Source organism: Diaporthe amygdali (assembly GCF_026229845.1).
Source record: "Diaporthe amygdali strain CAA958 chromosome Unknown NODE_27_length_698932_cov_65_101997, whole genome shotgun sequence".
Lineage (NCBI taxonomy): Eukaryota > Fungi > Ascomycota > Sordariomycetes > Diaporthales > Diaporthaceae > Diaporthe > Diaporthe amygdali.
The window spans coordinates 70,122-93,273 of record NW_026517047.1 but is presented as its reverse complement, the minus strand read 5'-3'; the positions used below and the strand labels follow the sequence as shown (position 1 = coordinate 93,273).

The 23,152-nt window shown below is 55.9% G+C and overlaps 8 protein-coding genes across 8 annotated transcripts; 3 read left to right on the top strand and 5 right to left on the bottom strand.

Moving 5' to 3' along the window:
• Positions 1 to 283: 283 nt before the first annotated feature.
• On the bottom strand, positions 284 to 879 carry J7T55_000564 (uncharacterized protein; the record flags this gene model as incomplete). Its single annotated transcript, XM_053131487.1, has 3 exons — positions 284 to 443; positions 516 to 535; positions 778 to 879. 3 exons carry the CDS (start codon positions 877 to 879, stop codon positions 284 to 286), a joined length of 282 nt encoding a protein of 93 aa, XP_052990295.1.
• Positions 880 to 1,957: 1,078 nt separating this feature from the next.
• Positions 1,958 to 3,661, top strand: J7T55_000563 (uncharacterized protein; the record flags this gene model as incomplete). Its single annotated transcript, XM_053131486.1, has 1 exon — positions 1,958 to 3,661. The coding sequence occupies one exon, from the start codon at positions 1,958 to 1,960 to the stop codon at positions 3,659 to 3,661; it is 1,704 nt and encodes a 567-aa protein (XP_052990294.1).
• Positions 3,662 to 4,800: 1,139 nt separating this feature from the next.
• On the bottom strand, positions 4,801 to 6,266 carry J7T55_000562 (uncharacterized protein; the record flags this gene model as incomplete). The annotated part of the gene is made up of 2 exons (XM_053131485.1): positions 4,801 to 6,093; positions 6,150 to 6,266. The coding sequence occupies 2 exons, from the start codon at positions 6,264 to 6,266 to the stop codon at positions 4,801 to 4,803; spliced, it is 1,410 nt and encodes a 469-aa protein (XP_052990293.1).
• Positions 6,267 to 7,352: 1,086 nt separating this feature from the next.
• J7T55_000561 (uncharacterized protein) lies at positions 7,353 to 8,481 on the top strand (the record flags this gene model as incomplete). Its single annotated transcript, XM_053131484.1, has 4 exons — positions 7,353 to 7,355; positions 7,425 to 7,466; positions 7,545 to 7,660; positions 7,734 to 8,481. The coding sequence occupies 4 exons, from the start codon at positions 7,353 to 7,355 to the stop codon at positions 8,479 to 8,481; spliced, it is 909 nt and encodes a 302-aa protein (XP_052990292.1).
• A 265-nt stretch (positions 8,482 to 8,746) lies between these two features.
• On the bottom strand, positions 8,747 to 10,497 carry J7T55_000560 (uncharacterized protein; the record flags this gene model as incomplete). The annotated part of the gene is made up of 5 exons (XM_053131483.1): positions 8,747 to 9,259; positions 9,322 to 9,596; positions 9,659 to 9,881; positions 9,963 to 10,106; positions 10,171 to 10,497. The coding sequence occupies 5 exons, from the start codon at positions 10,495 to 10,497 to the stop codon at positions 8,747 to 8,749; spliced, it is 1,482 nt and encodes a 493-aa protein (XP_052990291.1).
• Positions 10,498 to 11,869: 1,372 nt separating this feature from the next.
• Positions 11,870 to 13,672, bottom strand: J7T55_000559 (uncharacterized protein; the record flags this gene model as incomplete). The annotated part of the gene is made up of 5 exons (XM_053131482.1): positions 11,870 to 12,155; positions 12,224 to 12,576; positions 12,649 to 12,784; positions 12,853 to 12,889; positions 12,946 to 13,672. The coding sequence occupies 5 exons, from the start codon at positions 13,670 to 13,672 to the stop codon at positions 11,870 to 11,872; spliced, it is 1,539 nt and encodes a 512-aa protein (XP_052990290.1).
• Positions 13,673 to 14,470: 798 nt separating this feature from the next.
• Positions 14,471 to 16,682, bottom strand: J7T55_000558 (g patch domain-containing protein 1; the record flags this gene model as incomplete). The annotated part of the gene is made up of 2 exons (XM_053131481.1): positions 14,471 to 16,403; positions 16,477 to 16,682. 2 exons carry the CDS (start codon positions 16,680 to 16,682, stop codon positions 14,471 to 14,473), a joined length of 2,139 nt encoding a protein of 712 aa, XP_052990289.1.
• Positions 16,683 to 18,891: 2,209 nt separating this feature from the next.
• On the top strand, positions 18,892 to 22,354 carry J7T55_000557 (uncharacterized protein; the record flags this gene model as incomplete). Its single annotated transcript, XM_053131479.1, has 3 exons — positions 18,892 to 19,623; positions 19,695 to 20,325; positions 20,394 to 22,354. 3 exons carry the CDS (start codon positions 18,892 to 18,894, stop codon positions 22,352 to 22,354), a joined length of 3,324 nt encoding a protein of 1,107 aa, XP_052990288.1.
• Positions 22,355 to 23,152: the final 798 nt, after the last annotated feature.

The window sequence follows — 23,152 nt, the reverse complement described above, 5'->3', positions numbered from 1 at the left end:
TGGCAGGATGGGGAGCTGAAACAAAGCAGCACAGAGCTCCCCATGCCCGCAGCTTATTTGGATTTCTGGATTTGTTCCCATCTCAGTCTCATCAAGTCTCCGGAGGCAACTTCATCTCCACGGCTATATCCGTGGTTCCCCCACTCAATTGATGGAAGGCCTTTGCGGTGTGGTGTGGTGCGACTCCAAGAACTGCCGTCCCACCTAGTCAATATCCCTCCCCAGATTAACACTACACTACCGATTGCCCTATGTGGAAGCTAGGCTCATTAGTCCTGTCAGTCTAGTCTGTCAGTCCATGGGCCGGCAGCTGCATGTGCTTGTGCTCTGCCTCTGCCCTGCTCTGCTGTGCTGCACAGTATCGTCGAGACAGATCTCCTCCCAGGAGGATCAGGGCTGTACACATAGAACGGAGCAACTCTGTCACCGCCTTGATGCAGGTTCTGTATGTGGATTATTGTATCGTCAGCCAACAAGCCAACAACAGCCAGCACACAAAGTCGGAGGATCATGACAAGTCAATCCAAATAGGGTACTGTCAGGTCATGTCAGCCAAGCACAGTAGCAGTGCGAAAGAGCCCTTGCATATCCACCGTGCCCGACGCCCAATTTAGCTCAACTGACCCCCTTTTCCCCCTTCTCATTGGAACGGGCCCAGCATAGCCGAGTGGGCACAGTGGCTCGCCGACACAGGCCATCGTTGCTGGTACAATAGGGAAAGTAGCTGCCTGCACACACATCATCACACATGCAGGATCTCGAACCCTCTCAGCTCACCAACTCATTGCTGCTGCTGCTGCTGCTGCTGCTGGCTGCTTGCTGCACCTCGGGAGGCTTGTCCGTCCCGCTGCTACTGCGCGCCGCACTCCTACACCACATCCCTGGCGGATTGGTCTTCGTTTCGCTCCATCTCTTGACCTCAACACTCACACGCCTGCCGGTTAGCTGTGCTGGCCCTTTCCTCATCTCCTCCTCATCTCAATTCTCACCACACCACACCTCACCTCACCTCTTCTTCTCTGCTTACTTACAATCCCGTGGCAAGATCTCCTCGCCTTACAACTTGTGCTCAGCCTTGCCCCTGATCTGTTCGCAGCCCGCCCTCGAACCTTGAGAGAACCCACATCTTTGCAGGGACGACGCGTCTTCCCGCTACAAGGCATCCCAGTCAATATCGGCCACCCTGACCTTGCTTCCTCTTTCTCTCCAACGGACTGGACGGAGCAATATCCAGACAGCCACCCGGGTACCTGATGACAGCAAGGCTTCAGGAATTCGAAGCTTAACTTGACCTACCAACCTCCGGCCTTCCACGCTGATCTCACACTCAGTCGTTCGATCTCAAACAAAACACGCGCGCCGGCTTTCGATAAATGCCCGAGTGTGACGCCACACCCCGACTGCTTTTCCACCTGGATCCACATCACACGCTGTCCAACAACTTTATTCTTCAAGCTCAATTGTTATACCGCGACAGGCCTTGCAACAGCTATCCTGCCTTGCTTTGCCTAACCTAGCTACTCTACGGCCTTGCCTTTGCCTTGGCTTTGGCCCCGAAGCTCTCAATCAGTCATCTGCTTGGCCTTAGTATCCGCCAATTCCGGCCCCAATTACCAACCAGACCAACCTACACCGGCGCGTGTCGATGGTCGCCGCTGGCGCCCTGCCCTGGAATCAAGTGACGGCATCTTTGGGAACAGGACGCAGGCCGAGGCCAACATTCTCGGGAGGACTTGGATTTGGATTCCGATTTTGATTTCGAAGCTGGACATCCGGGAGTCACGGGCGTGGAAGGAGCCTCAGTCACTCTTTCTACTTCTAGGGACGTGACCAACCGCCGGTCGCTCCTGCCCACCCTCCTGTACTTGCCTTACCACCGACCTACTGCATGTTTACATGTGTACGTATATGTTTCTGTCGCTGAGACTGAGTCTGAGTATCGACTGCCGCCAGCAACATGTTTCTTCACGCTGGCGCCTCTCTCCACGGCCATGAGTTCTCGGGAAACGGCCACCCTCCTCACTCACCCAAAGACACCCCTCTGCAACGCAAGAGACCATACCTTCGATCAGCATTTCCCCACCCCATACTGCGCTCCACGACAACACCGCCTCACTCAAGTACCTGGCCGCTGCCCCAGACCCCCAAGACGACAAGGCCCGTGTCTGAAGTCTATGTACGCCCCATCACCGACATCCTTGGCGACCCTGCTGCCCCTCGGAGATCCGTACCTGCTGCCCCTGTCGTTCGTTTCAAGGACCCCGAGGTGCTGGAGACCCCAAAGTCTTCCATGACAGAAGATGAGCCATCCTTCTACGACTCCGACTCACAGACCTCCTCGACCTCCCGGCCCAGACGAAGAAGGGCTGAGCCTCGCAAGAGCAGCCACTACCTTCTCGCCGTGCCCGCTCCCAAGCGTGGATCCAAGAAGCACCTGTTCAAGAACATACGCCCGAGGCTGCTCTACCAGCTTCAGGAGCTGCCTGCCGACCAGAGACGCCCACGGCCCGCAATCGACGTGTTTCCAGCATCTCTCATAGCTGGGCCCCTCGTAACGGCCCGCTATATCAACCGCTTTCCCCGGATATTTGGTGCCAAGGGCGAGCTTGGCCCCCGTGACCTGATCCTGCTCAAATCTGAGGACTACGACACCGGCCTTAGTGATTCTGAAGAGGAGGACGAGAATGTTGGCGGGCGACGCGAACCTTTGGCCATACTGAGCCCAGTGAGAGGTCAGGACTGCGACGAGATTGTGATGGAGGATGGTGCTGTTTGGAGGGCGACCCCGGGCCCCAAAAGCAGCTACAATTTTGTGCATGTCGACAAGCACGGTATCACACAGACTGCGCGTTGGGCCAAGCGGAACTCCACAAAAAGCATCTCGAACCCTAAGAATCCAAACAGACTCTCTTCATCTACTACTACCCCGACCAGCGACAGTGCGTCTAGCGCAGAGCCCAGCGATTACAAGTACACATTCAGCCTCATCAACCCCATGTCAAGGCGCCACCCGATCTTGGCGGGCCTGACGCCCAAATCACTTGAGGTGTTCGAGGACTACACGACGGTGTCGTCATCCCAGGGCCGCTTTCCCCCTTCTCGCCCTATGAGCTACAACTTCGACTCACCGAGCTCCAAGGACTTCCCGCCATCTCCTTACTCTGCCGATGAGCTCTCCGCTGAGCGTCAGACCCACCCAATCGATGAGACAACTAAGAAGCTTATTACGATTACCGGCCTCTGGCTGGCTTTGCGACTTGGTGGGGCGACGCCTGACTCAACGGAGACGAGTGATAGCAGCGTCCCTTACGCGCGTGAACCGTCGATGAGCATAACCTCATGCACATCCCAGGCGCTCAAAATACCCAGGCGGTCTACGACCAGCAACCTCACCAATACCACGCCCCCGGCGCAGTCGGGCCTCAGGAGGGCAGTCAGCACCGGCGCGGCCTTTATGCAGCGGCGGATGATGAAGCAGTCTCACTCCCAGTCGACAGAGGCGAGCAGCACTCCAGTGGCAGTACGGGACAGGGAATCTGGTACAAATGGCATAGCAGGGGAGAACAAGGATAGTGAGAGGGAAGTGAATTCTGGCGCTGGATGTACGCCGTTGCAAAAGCAGACACGGAGGGTGAGCTGGCTTAAGAGGCTTAAACACTAGGCGTGTTTGTGTGCACAGCCCGCCAAACCCTAGGAAAAGGAGAACAAACTATGATACCAATACCCAATTGAATTCTCAAGTACCTACAAATCACCTGCAGGGTTTATCAGAATCTTTGTGTCATCGTGAACTTACGTCCGGTGCATCCCTTGTGCCTTCGTGTGTCTTTAAAGGCAGGCATATTGGGCAAGTCTTGTATCATCAGCACTCAAATCAAGTCAAATGTGTTCACGTTGAGTCAAAAGTGCTCATGTCAATTCAAGTGTGTGCAGTCAATTCCTGATCTAGAGTACTGTACAATGCAAACTGTGGCCACCAAGATAGAAGCAGACAGCCATTCTGTTGCCCCTTTGAAATCTAACCCTGTGGTACTACGCCGAGTCTTGAGGTGAAAACCCCTTGCGGACTTCTCTGCCAGCCAGAATATGCGCAAACAACCTGCGAGAAAATGTCACGGCAGCAGACAGGCAGAGCCTTGGTCTCACTAGACAATGAGCCTCTCCACCCCGGGGAAGCTACCCTGTAACAAGCCTATTTTTCCAACGCCGACTGGTGGTCATTTGGCCTTGTCAGACCATGAGATGCAAAACAAATAAAAGATGTGAACATGAAGACAGATGGTATGCTGAGGGGCAAGGGTGAATGGTGCTCAAGCCATTGATTATTAGAGGGGCTCGGAGCAGCTTGATCATGTGCGAAGGGGTGGCGCAGACAGGTTTAAAAATCAGACAAGAACAGATGCAAAATCATCAATAGGGTCAGGCTTTCCCAGCAGTGTTGGACGGAGACGCAACTCGGATTGGTGAAAGTGGTGGTAGCGGTGATGCCAAGGGCGTGAATTGCTTCGACTCTTCGATTGCAAGTTCCGCGAGGTCCCGCATCTCTTCAGCCTTTCCGATGATGAGTGGCTCCTCCGAAAGAGCACGTGTGTGTGATTCCGGGATACCAGAGACTTGAATCCCATGGAACCCGGTGCACGGCGACGCAAGGAAGGTTACACGAGAGCCCGGGCGGCTTTCTCCTCCATCTGCTTCTTCTGCTTCTTCTCCATCTGGAAAGAATGGCTTAGATGGCTTCCACACAGGCGACAGGTTCCAAACGTCAGCCCCCACCACTTCTGTCTGGACGTCTTGCCCCCGTCAGGCACCGCCCGGGTTCTCCACCACAACCGGCTGGTCCTTGTGCTCTGCCTCTTGCTTGGCTTGGATCTCAGCCTCCTTCTTGGCTCGGAGCTCCGCGTCGGAGGGAGGAATGAACGTAGGAGGTATGTCGGGTACCGGGATGATGGGCTTGAGGTCGCGAGGAGTCAGGTCAGTGGGGTTGCCAGTGGCAACGTCAATGAGCTCTTCACCTTCAACCACAACCTCTCTGTTGACGATGCGACGCATGAGGTCTGTGAAGGAGGAGCCTTCAAACTTCTCGTTGTCGCTTTGCATCATGGTGTCCAGGATTTTGGTAGCAAAGATGTGGAGATCAACGTCCTCCTTTCTTTTGAGGTGATAGCGATTCTCAGGGTTGCTCTGGGACATGACTTTCGGGTCATGCTTCTTGCGCGCAGCGTCCAGCTCCTCGGCATGTTCGGTCATGACGGCCTCGTGATCCTCGCGGTCCTCGGGTCCATGAGCAGCCACCCACTGATCCATCTCTCCCTCGAACTCTTGGTCGTACGCAGCGAATGCCGCACCGAGAGCCTCTTCCGTATTGGCGGCCAAGGCTATGTTCTGAGGGTAGTGGCTGAAAGGGATGCCATTGGGAGCAGAATAACCATGCGGAGTGACAGTTTCCTGCTGCCCCGGCTGACCTCCGGCGACATACTGGCCACCTTGAGCTGCAACACTGGCTTGACCAAAGCCTGGGGCATAGGAAGGCATCATCTGTCCGTATTGAGCGGCATTGCCATACATCATTGGCTGGTTGTTGGGGTAGTATTGTCCGCCTTGTGCTGCAAAGCCAGGTTGACCATAGACTGGGGCATAGCCTGGGGCGTTGAGGGGCATCATGTGAGGAGGAGGATAGGCACCACTTTGTCCTGCGGTACGAGCATTTTGCAGTCGCAAGGCTTCCATTTGATCGCTCAGGCCAAGCTGATCTTGCCGACGTTGTTGAAACTCGCTTACCCAGGAAGTGTCGGGCGCCTTCAGAGCTGCTGCACTTGGGCGCTGATGATCCATTCCACCACGACGTGCAGGAATGGCCGGGTTAACATGGTTCGCAAGGTCCAGTTTGTTCGGAGCACCGTCCCAGGGGTTGCCAAGGCCGTGACGGTAGCCTGGCAACATATTGAACGGGCTGTACGGGGTGGTAACTTTTGGTGCAGCATTGGCCTGGCGAGAAGCGGCAGCATTGGGTTGGGGCGGGGCAGCGGTGAAGTTGGCAAAAGCAGCATCACCAGAAGACGTGCCTATTGTCTCCGGGGCAGTTGATCGAAAAGACTATACAGGTAGGTCAGCTTGATCCATCTTGAAAGGCGTCTTTCACTACGACTTACACCGGCGGCAGAGGCGGGAGAGCCTGCAACGCGGTCCTGCTGAAGGGAGCGGTCGCGGTCAAGGTGTCCGACCAAACCCTTAGTCGGGGCGGACGGTCCACAGAGGTTATCAGACATCGTGACGATGAGTATTGCGACTTAAGAGTGACGAGCGGGGACTTGTTGTCAAGGCGGTGATGTCTTCAAGCTAACAAAGAAGCCTGGTTGACGGTGCTCACGATGGTGGCGCAACTGTTGACGACGTTGTAAATAGTCCCAACGATATGCTGTTGTGGACACGACAATCAAGATTCCAAGAAGAGAGAGAGTTGCAGCGCGACTTGAGTTGGTTGAAGCTGAAAGTTGCTGAAGATGATTTGGATGGTTGCATTAAAAGAGGAAAGCCTTGGACAATAACGTGCTGTGTCTACCAGCAATCGTTTATCTTCCCCGGAAAATTGTTCATATGAGAAGATCAGACGAAAGTCAGGATGTGTCTCAAAACAAGGCTTTGATGTGTAAAGATGCGCATGTTTCTTTCTCTTTCTGTGTGTATGTGATTTATGAGACGGGTGCCCATCCACAGTGAGTGAGGGCAGTTGAGGGGACTGCTTTCAACCCGGTGAGCGACGGATTTGCTTTGACAGCAGAACCCATGAATACTCGGTGTGTCCCAGTCAAGCTTCAGGAAATATTACTGGTAACATGAGAGACAATGATTAGAGTCCGGAATAGTTGCATGGGAGCTGGTATTGTAGAAACAGGAATTCATGCCCATGTGGACAGTTATGGAGGCAAATACCGAAAGCCAGGAGCCGAGGCAAAGGGCAGTCAGTCACTTCCGTCAGCCGGCCATTGGACTACCGCAGCACGGCACGTTGAAAAAGGTACCTGGGTACTTTGCAGCGGCAGGGGCCCAGATGCTTACATACACACATCAAAGGTGGACCCCTTGATTGACGTCGTCCTGAAATGCACACATGTACTTTGTACCTGATTAGGTACCAGGGAGCTTAGAGAGTTACTTGGTTTAATGGACAGGACAGCACGTCGCGAAACCGCCCACCTCCCCAAGGCGACCATCACGAAAACCAACCTGTTGATGCTCTCCCCAGCCCGCGTGCCCCTCTAAATTCTCATTGAGATACCCAGACCTTTTCTGACATTTTTTCTTAACCACTTGCTGATCGTTCTTGTCCTCAACCGTGTTGTTTATCCGCCACCATGGTGTGTATTGCTACGCCCACTAGGCTCTTGGTCTGCGAAGAGTTGCGATTCTGACAATGGCCACCACAGGCGACTCAAGTTATTTCAAACCCCGGTCACGATGACATGATAGTATGTTCTACCGCAGTTGTCAAGGGACACAACCAAAGCTTTGCTGCAGAGCTCATGCTGACCGCCCTGTGTCCATAGCACGATGCCGTTCTCGACTACTACGGACGACGACTCGCGACATGTTCCTCAGACCGCACAATCAAAATCTTCGAAATCGAGGGCGAGTCCCAGCGATTGACAGAGACACTCAAGGGGTGAGTTTGGTACACACGATGTCCAATGGGAAGATCCAGGCACGTCGCAGATAGCTGACGCGCTCCGGTACAGACACGAAGGCGCTGTGTGGTGTGTATCCTGGGCCCATCCTAAGTACGGCAACATCCTTGCCTCCGCGGGCTACGACGGCAAGGTCTTTATCTGGCGGGAGCAACAGGGCTCGTGGCAGAAGATCTTCGACTTTGCCCTGCACAAGGCCTCGGTCAACATCGTCTCGTGGTCGCCCCACGAGTCCGGCTGCCTGCTGGCCTGCGCCTCCTCTGACGGCAACATCTCGGTCCTCGAGTTCAAGGACAACAGCTTCGAGCACACCACCTTCCCCGCCCACGGCCTGGGCGTCAACTCCGTCTCCTGGGCACCCGCCACCACCCCCGGCTCCATCGTGTCGAGCGCCCCCGGCCCTGGCGCAACCGGCAACCGGCGCTTCGTCTCGGGAGGCTGCGACAACCTCCTCAAGATCTGGGTGTTCGACCCTACAAACAACAGCTACAAGCCCGAGCGGGAGCCGCTGTCGGGCCACACGGACTGGGTCAGGGATGTGGCGTGGAGCCCCACGGTGCTGCAGAAGAGCTATATCGCGAGTGCGTCACAGGACAAGACGGTGCGCATCTGGACGTCGGATCCCGCGAGCCCCGGCCAGTGGAACTCCAAGGTGCTCAACTTCGACGCCCCCGTCTGGCGGGTGAGCTGGTCCCTCAGCGGCAACGTTCTCGCTGTTAGTGGAAGCGACAACAAGGTCACGCTGTGGAAGGAGAACCTGCGGGGCGAGTGGGACATTGTGAAGACCCTCGAGGAGTAAACCGAGGGGTTTGCAAGGCGTTGGGGTAACCGGCTGGCTATTGATACACAAAAAGAAGATGGACGAGTCATAATTTCAGCCTGCTCAGATATTCGCAGCCGTGTTTCATTATCACTTTCTCCGGTGAAGCTCAGACTTGATTCATTACGAAAAACAATAAGCCCTATTGTCCGTCCCATGGAAGACCATTCCGAAGTTGTTTATACCATCCCATATGGGACTTGCAACTCTGTAAGATTAGACCGTGAGTAGGAGCATATCCCGTTTAAGCCACGGTAAAGAACACCCCACAAACCACCGATAGCGCAACAGCCAGGCCCGTCAGGAAGATCGCCTCGCCACCAGGCCGACTCCTACTCGACCGCGGCGCAAGGTTCGGGCTCGTGGTCGACGTCGACGTAACCAGCGTGCCCGTGCCGGAGCTCGTGTCCGTACTGGTCGGCGTGGCCCCATCCGTCGCAGACATCTCGTTTTGCTGCAGTACGTAGATCTCGCCCGTCGAGTCCGAGCTCATGAACAACCGCCCCTGGCTGTCCCAGGCGAGCCCGACGGGGCGGAAGCACGAGTCCGGGCACTTGGACAGGTCCGCGTTGCTGAGCACGTCGGCCGTGGCGCTCTTGCTGTCGGCCTGCGCGACGGGCGCGCCTGTGTTGCTGTCGAACTGCACGCTTGAGAGCCTGTAGCCTGTCGGGTCTGTGCGGTCCCATGAGCCATGGAAGGTGATGTATGCCGTCGTGCCGTTGGTGTTGAATAGCATGTCCAGGGGTGCTGTGTGCGCCTGATTTTTTGCCCGTCAGTCATGTCCTGTATTTGCTGGTCATGTGTCTTAAAGGGACTTACTTGGAATGTCAATCGTGGCGAGACACGGTCCTCGGCGCATGTTGTGTCGTTGAGCGTGCTGTTAGGACTGAGGGTGAATTGGCTACCGACTGTCATATTCCCTTGGTCTGGGAAATTGTCGGTGCCCCAGAGCGCGAAGCAGTCGGGATAGCCATAGTTACCACCCTGGTCTTCTGTAGAGCCATTGAGGAACCCATGGTAGTTCATTTCTTCGCCGGGGTTGTCTTGGTGGATGTCCGTTCCGCTTCTATCAATCTGATCCGCCGAATTCTCAACTAATTCACCGTCAGATCTGTCCCACGGGTTGCAAGAGATGAGCAGTGTCAAGGTGCCATACCGCTGTAAATTCCACCCGTGCCTGGGTGCTCAGCAACACCGACGCTATTCCTCAGGCCCCAGCCCATCAATCTGCCCTCAGACGGGTAGTTGTAAGGCCTTCCATTCGGTAGGTTGCCAATATCGAAGGCCCGGATCTGCGAGATTCCTGAGTCAAGCTGGGCAGCACCAAAGTCCAAGTTTTCGGAGCTTCCACGAGACACCAGCAAGGTGTTGTTGGCCTTCTTGGATAGCAATAATGTTCGTGATACATGCTGATACATTTGTCAGCCACTGACGTAAAGAATTACACAGGACTGACTTACACCCCCATTGCTCATGTTGGTCACAAGTGTCTCACTGTCTCCCAAAGTGCCAGCAGCAGCATCATAGGGCCAACGAAACACATCGTTGGAAGTGGAAGCATACAGCGTGCGTCCATCAGCAGACAGTTGAACAGCATGGTTCAGCTAAACAGACAAGTTGGTCAGCAGAGTGTTTCCCCCCTGAGATATTGTAGCACAAGACACCTACGTCCGAGTTCTCAACCACAGTCTTGGTGTCATTGACAATCAGGCATGTACCACCGTTGTCGGTGAATGTCATGCGCACGATGCCCGATCCCTGCTGGACGACCAGGAGCGCACCATTCTGGTCGAAGATGAGGCTCCGCGGCTTGGTCAAGCCTTTGGCAATGAGCTGTGCCGTCCAACCCGAGCCGACGACCGGGGCTTCGTACGAGGGAGTGAGAATCGTGGGACAAGCACTGGCAGAGGAGGTCGTGGACTGTGCGGCGCAAAAGGTCGTGCTCCCTAGAAGAGCTGCGAAGGCAGCAAGCAGGCCGAGACGCTTCATCGTCATGGCCGGAAATTGCCTATGGCGGGATGGTATCAAGATAGGCCGTAGGACGTGACAGAAAGTCTTCGCCAATCGATGGTTTTCCCTTTGAAGGAGTGGGCTTCAGTAGGACGATTTTCACCAGTCTGGTCCCAGACAGCCGGGTGATTGTGAAGCCCAGTATAATGTTTGAAACAAGTCGCCAATAGTTTAAGAAGTCGCGGTTGAGTGCTGGGCAGTTCCGCGAGAAGGAAGAGACCAGTTGAACAAGATGTCTCCGGCTCCTCTCCCTTAGTTCATCCTTATATATCAGGAGTGTGGCTCGACATCGACGATTTCTTGCAGTACTCGTCTAGGCCGAAGTCTGAGAATCAGGTATAGATACGCAATACCCAAGGTGATGTTTCTTGTTCCTCGTTTGAATGAACCATCCCCTCACAATATATAAGGTAGACAAGCGAGCTATAGAGCCGCCCAGCATCGAGCAGCCCGAAAAGATCTAGCTCTAGTTTAGTAGCGTCATGCTTGAGATCCCGGACGCGTATACTCCCCAAGGTGCCATGGTAGTCGACGCAGATCTTGAAACTCGTGCCAAGTGAGGTTGCCGTCGATCCCAAGCCTATGGTAACCCGAGGCCCTAGCTGGGATGGAAGGCTTCCAGAACAGGAATTCCCCGACGCGGGCAGCTTCTAAATTCCACAGCAAAACCTATCACACTTGCTTACTGAACAATCCTTTATATTGAATGATCTTCGTACTATCAGGCTTTAAAACAAACTGCAAGAGTATAGCCCATTTCTCAAGACTCAGAAGCAATGTCTTATCATACTTGTCCAAATTTCATGACCAGCTTCAACCATCTAGGTGTGGACCGGCTGTATTCTCCTTGGACGCGCCGTCCTGTGTTTTGTAGGCTAGCCCCCAGACAACCCCCTCTCCTCCGGCCAGTCGGCTCCCCAGAGCTTTGACGGCGAGGCTTGGTACTTGATGTCATCATTCCACTCAGGATGGGCTTTTGACAAGCCGCGTCTGAATTACTCCGCCTTGGATATGCAAGCCGTAGGCGCGAGCTTGCTGATCAAGGTCTCACTTCAATGGCTTAGCTACCCAGACATGGCTTCATTCAACGCTTGGCATTGACCCAGCTGTTGTTCACTGGATGTCGCCAAAGAGGTTGTGAAGAATAGAATATGGTATCCGTGTTATGCTCTTGACCATGACAATAGAAAAAAAGAACAGTTCGCCACTCCCACACAGGCCGTCGAGCCCAATTATATACGTTGGTATCTGAAAGCAAAGGCTCGCCCAGCCCCTGCAGGTTCCCCCCTCTTCTGCTATTCCACAAACGATCAGATGCTTCATGCTCTTCATTTGAACGCTCACAATATAGTCTAAATCACCGTAGGCCGATGACACTCATCTCCAGCGTCCACACCCGTCTGATCCACACCTTGAGCGTTCCCTCCACACCATCGACGTTGTTGAGCTCCACGCCCTCCCACCAACATCTCCTGGCCGGCTTCCGCCAGAACAGCAACAGTTTCTGCGCCATGCCCACGGCGTTGTTGCCCATTTCGTTGCCACGGATGTCACTGCGAAGCCTTGCAAGAGCGAGACTGCAAACAACGGCCTTGTTAGGCTCGCCTGCGCGGTGTCCCCACTGGTCGTCGTGATTGAAACCACTGCATCGCCGTGTTAGTAAGAGAGCGCTGCAAGATGAGCAGTATGGGCGGGGTTTCCTGAGACATACCCAGCTGTCAACATCTCAATCAGGTGTGCCTCTGTGGTCCCGGGCTCATCGCTTCGCTTCAGCCCGGAGAAGATGCCATCCTGCTTCAAGAGCGCCCTGGCTGCGGCCCTTTTCACCTCAATCATTTCCGGCTGTTGAATATCTGCCTTGGGCGGGATGACATAGAAGTCGAGGTCTTCGCGCAGTACTATGATACCTGCCCTCTTTGATGAGTCGTCACGGCCTGCGCCGCCCAGTGGCTCGATGGGCATCGCGTCGCCATCTTGAGACGGTGGTGGTGACGACTCGGCCGGAATCGACGAGGCTACCTTGCGGAAAAAGTCGAGCATGTACTGTAGAGATTCCGGGTCATACTGGCAGTGACAACAGCGTCAGTTCAACTATGCTCTTCGGGGTCATCACGACAGAGGATGGGTGCAACTAACATCGACTTGAATGGCGTCGCCGTCGGTCGAGCCGCCCATGTGCCCTTCAGGGAAGAGGCCGTTGGGGAAAAGAGATAGCAGGACAAACTCGGGAAGCGTCAGAAGCTCGTCACGAGAGAGGACAAACCGTGTGCCCCTGATATTGCGCGTTAGTCGCGACATGATTTCACCTCTGGGAACTGCCCTCCGGGGCGCTCAACTTACCTAAGGTCCATGGTGATAGTCTCATCGGCGCCGACATCTTCGGTTGGCATGTCAGCAATTGTGCTCCAGCTGGCCAGTTTCAATATATCTTACCTCCAATGGTGTTGATGGGCGGTCCGCCCTGCTGCACCTGAGTAATGATACTCGAGGCTCCTCCTGCGGCAGCCATCAGGTATGTAAAGGACTGTAGGGGGCTGTAACCCTCCGAGTAGGCTGGTGGTGGTTCGGCGTCGTCGTCTTTGGAGCGTGAGCTGCTCTCGCCCTTTGTGTCTTGGGGAAGGGCACGTTTAGTCTCGGCGAGGGTATCTTGGTAGGTGTTCGGCGCTTCCGAGGAGCTCGATGCAGCCGGCGGTTCGTAGGCTGGGGCAGGGGACTTGTCGCGTTGGACAGGTTCTGTTTCGTAGGGGTCGGAAGGAGCTGTGCCAGAGCCAGACGGATCGTCGGTTTCGTCTACAGGAGCAGGGCTGTGTTGGACCGGCGGCGGAAAGCTGGCAAAGAGAGAGGAGAAGGGCGGAGGTGCGGTCCGGGAAGAAACGAGCGACGTAGCAGTCGGGCGGGATGCTTCAGAGACAGGGTACTGAGGCGGCGGAGGCTGCTGTGTTGCCCCTGGGCCTTGGGTGGAGCGGGCGATGCTGTCAGCGGCGGCGATTGCTGCTGCTGGTGCTGCTGGTAGTGGTGGTGATGGGTCGCAGAGGCTCTCCTGGCTGTCCCTGGCTGTGGGATCGTCAGGTCGTGGCAGGGCTTCGTCGACGACTCGTCTCGAATGGCTCGACCCAGAAGACACGGAACGTCCCCGACTGGGTTCCTGTGGTGCTGACAATTTGGCTATTGTGGAGACGGTCCTGGGCTCCGTCTTGTGCGATTGATCTGGGGATATTGGCAGCTTCGTCGTCGGCAGAGGTGCTGGACAACGTGGGCGGCTAGAGCATCACTCGGTGTCAGGTACAAGTACCTCAGGAGGTGGTTGATTGACGGGCTGGCCGGTCGGCGGAGTCAATTGTAGCGTAGAGGATGGAGAGAGTACCTGGGTGCAGCAACGGCCACGGCGAGGACAACAGGGCGAGAAAGACAATACCAACAACCGTTGGGATACACGATCAAACGACTGCACGCATTGGACGCAGGACTGACTTGGGTAGATTGAAGACTGGTGTATTCGAATTGCGCTTAGGTCGGATCGAAATGAACAAGAGATGAAGGTCCAAAGTTGCAGTAAGCGAGCGCCAAATCAGGCAAGACGCCCCCAGCTTTGTGCCACGGGTCACGGCCCTGGAGAGGGCGACCAGCTGCCCCCTGGCTGCCCTGGAGAGGGGTCTCCCCGGCTCATGCTATCGGGCTCACCACCACCTAGGCACAAGGCACATGTATCTACAGCTTCATCCACCGGAGAACACATAGGTACAGTTGTCAGAGGACTACATAGTGTGATAATTGGATTAGCATAGACAGAAGTTGCAGGACCCTGAGAGATCTGCTCATATGTTCGCGGTTTGGTCGCTGCTTAATGATGTTGACAGTCACGATGCCAGACTGGAGGGACTGTAGCTCCTACGTGGGACCATCAACTGCATGGCAAGGCAGATGCGACGATGATTTGTATTATATTTGACGCGCCCTTCTAGCTTTCGTCATCACTACTATCGCCAAAGATGGCCTTGAACACCTCCTCGCCGGCCCTCTTGCCTTCCAGGGCCTCGTTTCTACTGCTGTCTATCATTATATCCTGCTTGGGAGGCCCAGTCGTCGGCTCTTGATCGTCCGAACCACTCGTTGCGTCGTTGACCGAGATATCTTGGATCAAACCGCGCGTGGGCATTGGTCCAGGAGGCCCCTGAGCTTTTGCCGTGTCCGCATCTGTGTCAGCTTGGACGTGTGCTGGCGGCTTGACATTGAACCGTTTGCACAGCAGCCGGGTCGGATAGAAGTCCCGGGAGGATCGCGTCATGTGTCCAAACATGCCCATCTTGGCCGCCGCCTCAGCTGTGTCCTCGGGTTTGGACGAGGGCTTGGAGAGCAGGCCAGTATCTCCAGCTTTGCCGTCGGTGCCGCTCGCTAGATTGGAAGACGATGACGTTGTGAACCTGGAGGCCATCGATCCAGTCATGGGGCGGAATATCCTGGCAACATTGTAAAACTCATGGAACTCCTGTAACCACTCATCGTTGGTCATCTTGGCCGGTTTAATGGGCGGCTCGCTCCTCAAGCCAGCTTGCAGCTCGAGATAGCCCCTGTAGCGAGATCGCTTATCCTCGTTGTCTCCATAGGGCCCGCCACCCGCTGCACCCCTTGCCATGGCACCTAGAGCACTTTGCTTGTCCAGAGTTGGTATTTGTTCCAACAGCCTGCGTCGCTTCTTCTCCGCCGACAGTGCATAGCCTTCTGGAACCTCGCCTTTGGCCTCTGGTAGGTCTGCCTTTCCTGTCGCAGCTGCTAAGCGGTCCCTGGCAGAGATAGACAGGAAATCAAAGACAGACTTTCCCGGAAGTTGCTTCTCTCCAAGCAAATCACCTCGGCTCAAGGGGTTGAGCTGAGAGGCCTTTGCAGCATCTGCCGTAGACTTATAGTCTGAAGTGTCCCGAGTGGCTTCGGGCCTCAAGCTCGACTTCCAACCTGCTGGTATCTCTGGTGGTTGATACTTGCCCTCGGCGTTGATCATAGATATCAGAGGATCCAACTCTTGACCCAAGCAAAACCCTTCCAAGGGTGGCCGGCCATCGTGACATTTCCGCACGTCGCTGGAGGCCGCTTTCACCGCGGCCTTGCGTCTTGGTACAAAAACTGGCTTGGATCTAAGCGCCGGATTCGTCGGTGTAGAGTTCGCGTCCTTCTTCTTCTTGTTGTTCTTGCTGCCCCCAAGGATCCTGTTGTATGATATGCGCGGTCCCATCTCGTATGGGTCTTCGTCATCGGAGCCAGTGTCGTTCAGTACGCCCATGCCGATGCCTCCACGGGCTTTGGTGTCCTTTTTCTTCTGGCTTTTGGAGGCCGAGAACCTAGACCGGCCCAAGCCGAAGCCTTCGTCACTCTCATCTTCGTCGTCCGACTGTGAAGGCTGACCCGACCTCAATGACCCCAGAGGTGCGAGCCCTGATTCCCCAGCATGTCCAAGCCCCTTGCGGTCGGTCTTGCGGATAAATGCTATCATTGGGGAATTTTCCGGCGCGAACAAGTACGTATCACCTGCGGCCTCCGAGTCCGGGTTGGTCCCCATACCAAGCTCTGCCTTTCTGCGGATCTTGGGCCCAACCCCCTGGCCCTCTTTCCAGCCCATCTTCTTGAGCAATTTCGTGCCCATTGTCTCGCCTTGTACGTGGAAGAGGCCAACCAGCCCCCCTGAGCGGCCGGCACCGGCGTCAGTGGCGCCCAAGCCGGCAAATGCGTGCGAAGTCTGTAGCTTCTCGGATTCCTGGGCGTCGGCGAGGTCCTCCTCGTCCATGAAGTCCTCGGGCCGTTGGCTGGTGGTAGACTTGTCGTCCTTGCGGCGGCTGGACCGCGAGGAGACAAAGGCTGAGGGCGTCCATCCCTCCTTGGATCCCACGGTGTTGAAATAGCTAGAGCACACGACGATCAGCTATGCGACTCGGGTGCTTTGGTTGGGAAGTTGACAGTGGGATGCTGGCTTACCCGGCGCTCCATCCACCAGTGAAGGCGCCATGAAGGCGTTTCCTGCCCCTCTCATCCCTCACCTCCTGCTTCCAGACGGGGACGTAGGAGCCATCGTCGCGGACGTCAGGGTCCAAGGGCGGGAGGGGGGTGCCGTAGGCGACGTAGGGGGACTGGGATTTCTGGAGATCGGCCTCGTATTGCGCGCGAGTCCGCTTGTAGGACATGTGGAGAGCCTTGTGGGAGCTCGCGGCCAGAATATCTGGAAGGGGTACGCGATTGGGAGAGCGCAGGCCCGGACCGGGGAGAGGGTGGTGGGTGCGCGGTAGAAGTTGAGCAGTACCTGGGAGCAAGATGGTCTAGCTTGGGGTCTGGCGAAGCTCAATATCGGGCTTGCATGTGGAGCGTGGTGGACGTATCGAGTACCAGTACCTAGATAGCTGTGACTGCAGACCCGGTCGGCAGGTAAGATCCCCAAGTTGCGGGGGTCGGCCGCGAAGGTGTGAGGGTGCCAGGGGTCTGGGGTCTAGCCCATCCATCTCGGAACGTGCCCACCTGCGCCAGCTCTGTGTGTGCGCCCGCATGTTTGCCCATGTCTGTGTGTCCACGGCATGTACCTGCGTAGTCCTTCACGCAGCACGGTACCTCGTCCCTCTCTGTCTGTCAGATTCCCCCGCGTGCAAGGCTGATTGTCAGCCATCCCCATCCAGCCAGCCTGGCCAGCCAGCTCTCGCACAGTCACAGCAGGCCAGCCCAACTGGGTCAAGCTCAGTACGGCGGGTTCATCCGAAAAATATGGAAACATGCGTACAATAAGGTAGGTACCCCTTACTGTAGGACAGCAGCAGGGAGTAGACGCTGTAAGTCTATTCCACATCCACACATCACCTCGCTCTGCCTTCTCAAGAGTAGAGCCATGAGGATTTGCCTGAACTGGTCAGCACCTGCATAGCAAAGACATGCGTGTACATGTATCTAGCGCCAAAGGTTTCAATGGCTGGCCGTGTTCCCGTAGAACAGAACCTGCCACCAGTATCTAACTACTGTACGATGTGGGTACTCCATCAGGGAAATCGAGGGAGGATCGTGGGAGATGATGCTGCAACGTCAGCCAATGCACGAGGGAGGGACCTGGTGCTGTCTGATGAGCACGCGTCAACCCGTATTGGAAGCACTGCTGCTGCACACAACAATACGAAGAGAGAGAAAAACAGCCTCACCTTGACACTAATAAAAACGTTTTCTATAGCAGACCGGTGATAAGTTCCTAGGTGTCCACCATGCAGGTCCAGCATTTGAGTCAAGCATCAAATCTGCAAATCTGCAAATCAGCCATCGCATCGCAACGCCAATGCAAATGCAAAATGCGATCGCGAGCCGAACAACCGACCCGACCATCACAGACAGCATCAAGTGACCAACCTCCAGGGTTCTAGCATCGCACTGCCAGCTGTCTGGGCCCAACATGTCGTGCCTGACCAAGTGTAACTAGGTCGTCGGGTGCCTGTACGTATTAGTCTAGACAAATTGCACACCAAGCCACCAACTCAACACCTTGCTCCTTCTGGTGAACCTGCTAGCTGTTGCTGGCTGGAGCACAGAAGATCGGGAGGAGGGAGACAGATAGACAGATGCACAGATAGACGGAGCAGAGAGGACTGAGACAATAGACCGCCACCAGGTTCCGCCCAACTTTGTTTTACAGCGTGCCCTGCTGCCCTCCCTCAACCTGGAACCGGATCCTCCACCTTCTCCCGTGCCCAGTTCCCGTCCCAGCTCTTCAGTTCCCAGTTCCCAGTTCCCATTAAGCTCCCGCTTGCCGTTGCCCTGTCGCCTCGCGCAACACACCCAGCCTGCCAGCCCACCAGCCTCCCTCCCCCATTGTCCCCTGTCCCCACCCACGCCCGCTGCTCTCGCGCTGCACCGACTCATTTGCTTTGCTTTGCTGCAATACATACGCAGTACCCGGACGACTACAGTGACAGTGCCTAGACTTTATGTTGTGCCTGGTCGATCCGGCCGAACACAATCCATTGCTGGGGCTACCTGGGCTACCTCATGTACGGCACGAGTAGGCGAGCACCGTGACGTCCCAAGGTCAGTCAACAGCAACAGCAACACAGGCGACGTCGACGGCGGCGGCGACAGCGACCGCGTTGCAACCCAAAGGGCCCTTGAATGCGCCGCTCACATTAGCATTCACATTTACACTTACATTCACATTCACATTCACATCCTCACTGTCACTGGCACTGACAGCTGGCAACTGGCTTGTTCCCCTACCTGTCTTATGTCCCTAGACTGCCTGCTCATTACAACTCAACACTCGCGCTATCCCAGGATAGGTCCCTGTACAGCTGCTCTCCTGTCAGTCGCCAAGTTTCCCCATCGTCGGCAGCCCAGCCCGTTCTTGTACGGATCCCCTTAACACCCCAAATGACAGCAGCAATTTCGCCCGGCTCCAAGGCTCCTCTCCCTGATCCACAAGGGCCTCAACTCGACCCTAAACGCCACGCCCACGCCCACGCCCATCCAGAAGACCCTTCATCTCCATCTCGCTCGCTGTCCACTGCAGCACCCACATCCACCTCCCAATTCAACCGCTCCCGCCACGGTGCCTCCGTACCTGTCCCTGCCCCAGCTAACGCTACCGCTGCTGCTGCCCCCCCGGAGGCCCAGGCCCAGAACCACGCCTCCTCTGCCACTCCCAACCGCGCTCCCTCGGCCTCCCACTCCCACTCCCACTCCAACAGCACCGCCAGCCGGCACAGAGAAGCATCCGTTCTTCCTCACCCACAGTACGAGCATGAGCGGACAAATCTAGCCCACCAACACCCCAAGAGCACCAGCAGAGAGAGGGACAGAGCCCTCTCCGCCACCAGGGCCGACCCGTCATCCTCTCGTCCGCACCACTCTCGCGACAGCCAGCACTCCTCCTCCTCTCACCCCCCACAGTCACGCCCTGCAGCCATGGCTACTACCGTTGCACACAACACCGGCCCTGCTGCCGTCCCCTCCTCCACCGACCCGAGGTCCTCTGGCCAGCCCAAGGCCAGATCTCGGACGACTATACCGACTCAATCAGGGAAATGGATCCTGGGCAAGACAATTGGGGCTGGCAGCATGGGCAAGGTCAAGCTGGCAAAAAAGGAGGAAAGCAACGAGCAGGTAAGTGTACAATGGCGCGCGATACTCCCATCTTCGGGCCAGCCATGCTAACATTGCTCGTCCACTCCCAGGTCGCGTGTAAGATCATCCCCAGGGGTGTCACCGACGACGGACACCACAGCCGGGCAGACAAGGAGCGTAACGAGCAGGGCAAAGAGATCAGGACCGCGCGTGAGGCTGCTATAGTTACCCTGCTCAACCATCCTTACGTGTGCGGCTTGCGTGACGTCGTCAGGACCAACTACCACTGGTACATGCTGTTCGAATATGTCAACGGCGGTCAGATGCTCGACTACATCATCTCCCACGGGAAGCTCAAGGAGAAACAGGCCCGCAAGTTCAGCCGTCAGATTGCTAGTGCTCTCGACTACTGCCACCGGAACAGCATCGTCCACCGCGACCTCAAGATCGAGAACATCCTCATTAGCAAGACCGGGGATATCAAGATCATCGACTTTGGCCTAAGCAACCTTTTCTCTCCGCGTGGGCACCTCAAGACTTTCTGCGGTAGCTTGTATTTCGCTGCGCCCGAGCTTCTCCAGGCCAGGGCCTATACAGGCCCCGAGGTCGATGTATGGAGTTTTGGTATTGTTTTGTACGTTCTTGTCTGCGGGAAGGTGCCCTTCGACGACCAAAGCATGCCTGCGCTCCATGCCAAGATCAAGAAGGGCCTCGTGGACTATCCAAACTGGCTGTCAAGCGGTAAGGTCTTCCCCCACACACCAGAGCCCACACGGCTGTGCACGGCTAATATCTTTATGCATCTGCAGAGTGTAAGAACTTGCTTGCCAGGATGCTGGTCACGGATCCAAAGCAACGAGCTACCATGGCTGAGGTCATGTCGCACCCTTGGATCAACAAGGGCTACGGCGGCCCGCCTGACAACTTCTTGCCTCGCCGCGAACCTCTCACCCTGCCGCTGGACCCGGAGGTCATCAACGCCATGACTGGTTTTAATTTTGGCCCACCCGAGGTCATTAAGGCACAGCTGACACGCTTGATTGAGTCGGAGGAGTACCAACGCGGCGTTCGTTTGTACCAGCAGGAAAAGGATCTGCCCCAGCCGTCCAAGGATGGGGACAAGAAAAGGGGCATGTTTGACTTCTACAAGCGCCGCAACTCTATGACTAGCAGGGACACTCTGACCGCTCCGAGCAGCGAAGCTCTTGCCCTCGGAAACGATCCGCTCAATGCCTTTAGCCCGCTGCTCTCGATCTACTACTTGGTTAGGGAGAAGCAGGACCGAGAGAGGGTTGACGTCGTGCCAACAATGGCAACGCAACAACCCCCGGCCCAGAGAGAAAAAGATCCCGTTCCTGAAATAGCGCCGCCACAGGAGGCCCACACTAACGCTTCAGCATACGAGATGCCGGGCGAAAAGGCGACTGGTGGGAGATCAAGGCCACGAGCGCGTACACATGGGGAGGACGACGTGCCTGACAAGGCGCTTTTGTCGCCAAAGGCGGCCCTAAGCCCAGATGCACACACAGCAGCAGACAGGCCGGAGAAGAAGGAGAGCGCGGCAGCTGGTATTCTTAGGAGATTTTCCACGAGGAGGCGGCCGAGAGACGCTGAAAGGCCGGAGAAGGATCGGTCACACCCCCCACAGGTTCACGTCCATTCCCCATCCGAACAACCACCTGTGCCGGGCATCCCACCTCGCAAATCCTTCAGCATCAGGCGTTCGAGGCGCGACAAGGAAGATGGATCAACCTCGCGGCTGCGCTCGGGTAGCAGCCAACCTCAACACAGCGAATTGCTGAGTCCACCACTCTCTGCCGGTGCCAACATGCAAGGCCAGAAGAAGGTTCTTGGGCGGTCAACCAGTGTCAACTCCGCGGAATTCCGCAGAAGGCGGGCCATGGCATCGCATGGGTCGACGACAGACACGGAGGCCAAGGATCCACCACCCACGAGTGGCTCGGATCAGTCCACGGACAGGCCGAAGCTACCAGCTGAGAACAGAGGGACGGCGGCTTCGCGGTCTGTCTCCATGAGGGCCAAGTCTTTGGGCCATGCGAGGCGTGAGAGCATCCAAGCCCGGCGAGCCCGCCGTGAAGAACAGCGAGAGCTCCACGTGCCAGAAGAAACGGATGCGGAGCTCGGCGATCAAAGCGGTCTGTCCAACGATGAGCGCAACGACAACCCAAGCCTCGCAAAGCCCGTCTTCTTGAAGGGTCTCTTTAGCGTCAGCACAACCTCGACAAGGCCCGTGCCCGAGATAAGGGCAGACATCAAGCGGGTGCTCAAGCAGCTGGGCGTGGACTACACCGAAATTCGCGGTGGATTCCGTTGTATCCACGCACCCAGCATAGACCTGAAGAAGGTCGATCCGCCCAACAGCCCGAACCAACTTCCTGGTCACAGGAGACGCTTTAGTTTCGGTCTCCGCGGCGAGCGAGCGGATGACGTGCGCGACGTGTTGGAAGGGGCTCAGCCCAACACGCCACGGACTCCAGGCAGGTCTCGGGACGATAGGAGCAGCAGCAACTCGGATGTTTCAGACATTGATAATTCACGCGACACTGGAGGCCCGTCGAGAGCTCCCCCGGGAGAGACGACAACTCGAGTCCAGGACGACCTGGGTGGGAATATGGTGCTCGAGTTTGAGGTATTCATTGTCAAAGTACCAATGATCAGCTTGCATGGTATCCAGTTCAAGCGCATGACTGGCAACACTTGGCAGTTCAAGAACATGGCAGATCAGATATTGAGGGAACTCAGGCTATAAAAGGTGGCGGCATAGACCGTCAGCAATCGGGTAATGCACTGCAAGCACTTTAAAGAGGCGGGACTCAAATGGCAAAGGGTGAGCTTTATGACGAACCAGCAAACGCAATGTGTTATTAGAAAGAAGGGAAGCGATACGATTGGCAACGACTCATGGCATCCGGCACCACTCGCTCGGGATCTTCTCCTTTATTTTCTCTTTCTTTTCCCTACCGGGTCCCGATAGTGGCCCGGCAAATATTCAACTTCAGATACATCAAAAGAGGTTCCTGCTTCCTAAGCGCCGCCGGGCATTAAGAAGGGGTGGTGGGAATGAGAGCAGTAGCGGCACAAACAGGACCGGCAGTGCTCGCATTGCACATGGGCATGTAGTACTTTTAATAGGCATCTCTCGAGAGGACAGTAGAAGGATCACTAATGCAATTCAGAGTGGTGATGCATGTACGCATTGTTTTTGGATCTATCATGTCTGCCTCAACTACTTGCTTAGCCTAGCCTTGAGCAATTCACCATTGGCCACGCAGCGTTGCATAATGCTCCAACGCTGTTCAGTGTTGGTTAATACGTACTCGAGTAATTTCAGCCCTTTTTTTCTGTGTTGTTGTATTTGAATATTCAAGAACGTGTTCCCCTCTTTTGACACCGAGTGCCAGCGAATGATGCTTTTCATAAGGTCTCCAAGCCACGTTTTATTGTGCAGGATATCGACTTGGGCTGCACGGTTAGGTCATGAACAAAGCGTCGCTGCAGTCAAATCATGTGCCGCCTTGTCTACGAGGACGCGAGATAGTTCCCACGC